We start from the raw sequence: 1,722 nt of genomic DNA, 5'->3' as shown, positions 1-1,722 counted from the left end.
AGGCCCCAGGGCCCTGCATTTTTTATACTTTCCCACAGGTGATTCTTTTATCTGTAACATTTAAGAAATTTGGCTCATGAGATGATCAAGGTCATGCCTTTGTGAATACTTGGTCTCCCATATTCTTTCCCTGGACCACTTGGATTCCTTCAAAGAAGAAAAAAAAATGCTGTGGTTAGTATGCTGTTTTAGAATCCAGGAAGCATGTCATGTGCTAATTCTGTTCAGTGACACCATAAATTAAAAGTGCATTACTGAATGCTTTCAATTTCTTATAATGATGGTAAGGTGGCATGTCATGGGGCCTTTTTAGCCCCAGACATCACTCCAGAGAATTCCAAACAGATATAGACAAGTGCCATTAGAACTCCAATCCATTCCTCTGAGGCTATTTACACATAGGAATGGGATGTCCTGAAGCATCACTTCCCCCCACTGAAGTGTTGATAAGTCTGGTTATCAGAAAGATATTACTGGGAGTGTGATACACTGGGCATTTACATTTTCTTGATAGGTTAGTCATATGAAAGCTGACAAAGAAGGGAAAAGAGCAGCTATGTGGTGCAATATCAACAGACAGCTGTCCCCTGACTTCTTGATAAATAGGATGATTCGCATTGCTGAGTGGTGTGGTCACTGCCAGGGGAATGGCCCTCTCACATTTCTTCCTGATTCACATATTCAGTGGGGTTGGCTTGTCATCCCCTCCCTTTGCGGCTTCCCAGACACCAAGTCTGGAATGAAAATTCACCTGCCTCTGAGTTGGCTGCTGAGGGGGGCAGGGGTGTTACTTGGGTTCCCAGGTTGGAAGATTATCTCACTCAGCCCAAGCTATATAAGCTGACTGATGTGGAGGGGCTCAGCAGGGCTGATTCAAGGGGTTCATTCCACAGGAGCAAAACATACAGACTCACTTCAGGCAAACATGATGGTGCTGAAAGTGGAGGAGCTGGTATGTAAGACACATCTTTACTCAATGATAACTAGCTCAGTCTTTGTTTTTATCTGAAAATTGAAATGCCCTTTCTTTCAGGTCTAATGCATAGGTATTCTGAAAATATCATATATAGAAAAATTGTTGGTTGATATGAAGGAATAAGTGAAACTGGAAAATATGGAGCTGCCAGTAATGAATTACCTGCATAGTTTCCATTTTTTATCTTCTCCTTTGGTTTCATTAGTAAAGTAGGGAATCACATGTAATTATCAAAATGCCTTAGGGAAATTCTATTTCAAGAACATATGTCTGGAAATGTTGTATCTCAAGGCCAAGAGTCATCAAAATAACTTAAAATGGGAGAATTTTAAATAATCAGAGGGGGTTATGGCTTTCCTAGGAGAGATGTGATTAAGCTAATTAAAAATAGATTTAAACATGTCAACCTAACCCAAGCTTTTATTTAAACAAGAGACTATGACAACGACTTGAAGGCAGTCCTGGAATACTTGTAGCTCCATGACCAGAGAAGGATGACCAGGGGCCTCCTGTAACATCTTCTGTGAAGAATGACCCCAGCTAGGTCCCAGAGTTCTGACCTTACCATCTTCTTCTTCTGTAGGTCACAGGGAAGAAGAATGGCAATGGAGAGACAGGGGAATTCCTGCCTGAAGATTTCAGAGATGGAGAGTATGAAGCTGCTGTTACTTTAGAGAAGCAAGATGACCTGAAATCGCTTCCACACCACCATGTGAGCCTGGGGGAGCAACAGTGGAAAAGTGAGA

The 1,722-nt window shown here is 41.8% G+C and overlaps 1 protein-coding gene across 1 annotated transcript in view; it reads left to right on the top strand.

Moving 5' to 3' along the window:
* Positions 1–925: 925 nt before the first annotated feature.
* Positions 926–1,722, top strand: part of ANKRD1 (ankyrin repeat domain 1) — a 10,354-nt gene continuing 9,557 nt past the window's right edge. The window contains exons 1-2 of the mRNA XM_007956291.1: positions 926–952; positions 1,560–1,722. The exon at positions 1,560–1,722 is cut by the window's right edge and continues 15 nt beyond it. Coding sequence (XP_007954482.1) covers positions 926–952; positions 1,560–1,722 — 190 coding nt within the window. The remainder of the gene's footprint in view (positions 953–1,559) is intronic.

This window comes from Orycteropus afer, unplaced genomic scaffold, assembly GCF_000298275.1.
Source record: "Orycteropus afer afer isolate SDZICR_OR568_19922 unplaced genomic scaffold, OryAfe1.0 scaffold00601, whole genome shotgun sequence".
NCBI classification, from domain to species: domain Eukaryota; kingdom Metazoa; phylum Chordata; class Mammalia; order Tubulidentata; family Orycteropodidae; genus Orycteropus; species Orycteropus afer.
The sequence above is the reverse complement of the archived record's forward strand: the minus strand, read 5'-3'. Positions and strand labels throughout refer to the sequence as shown.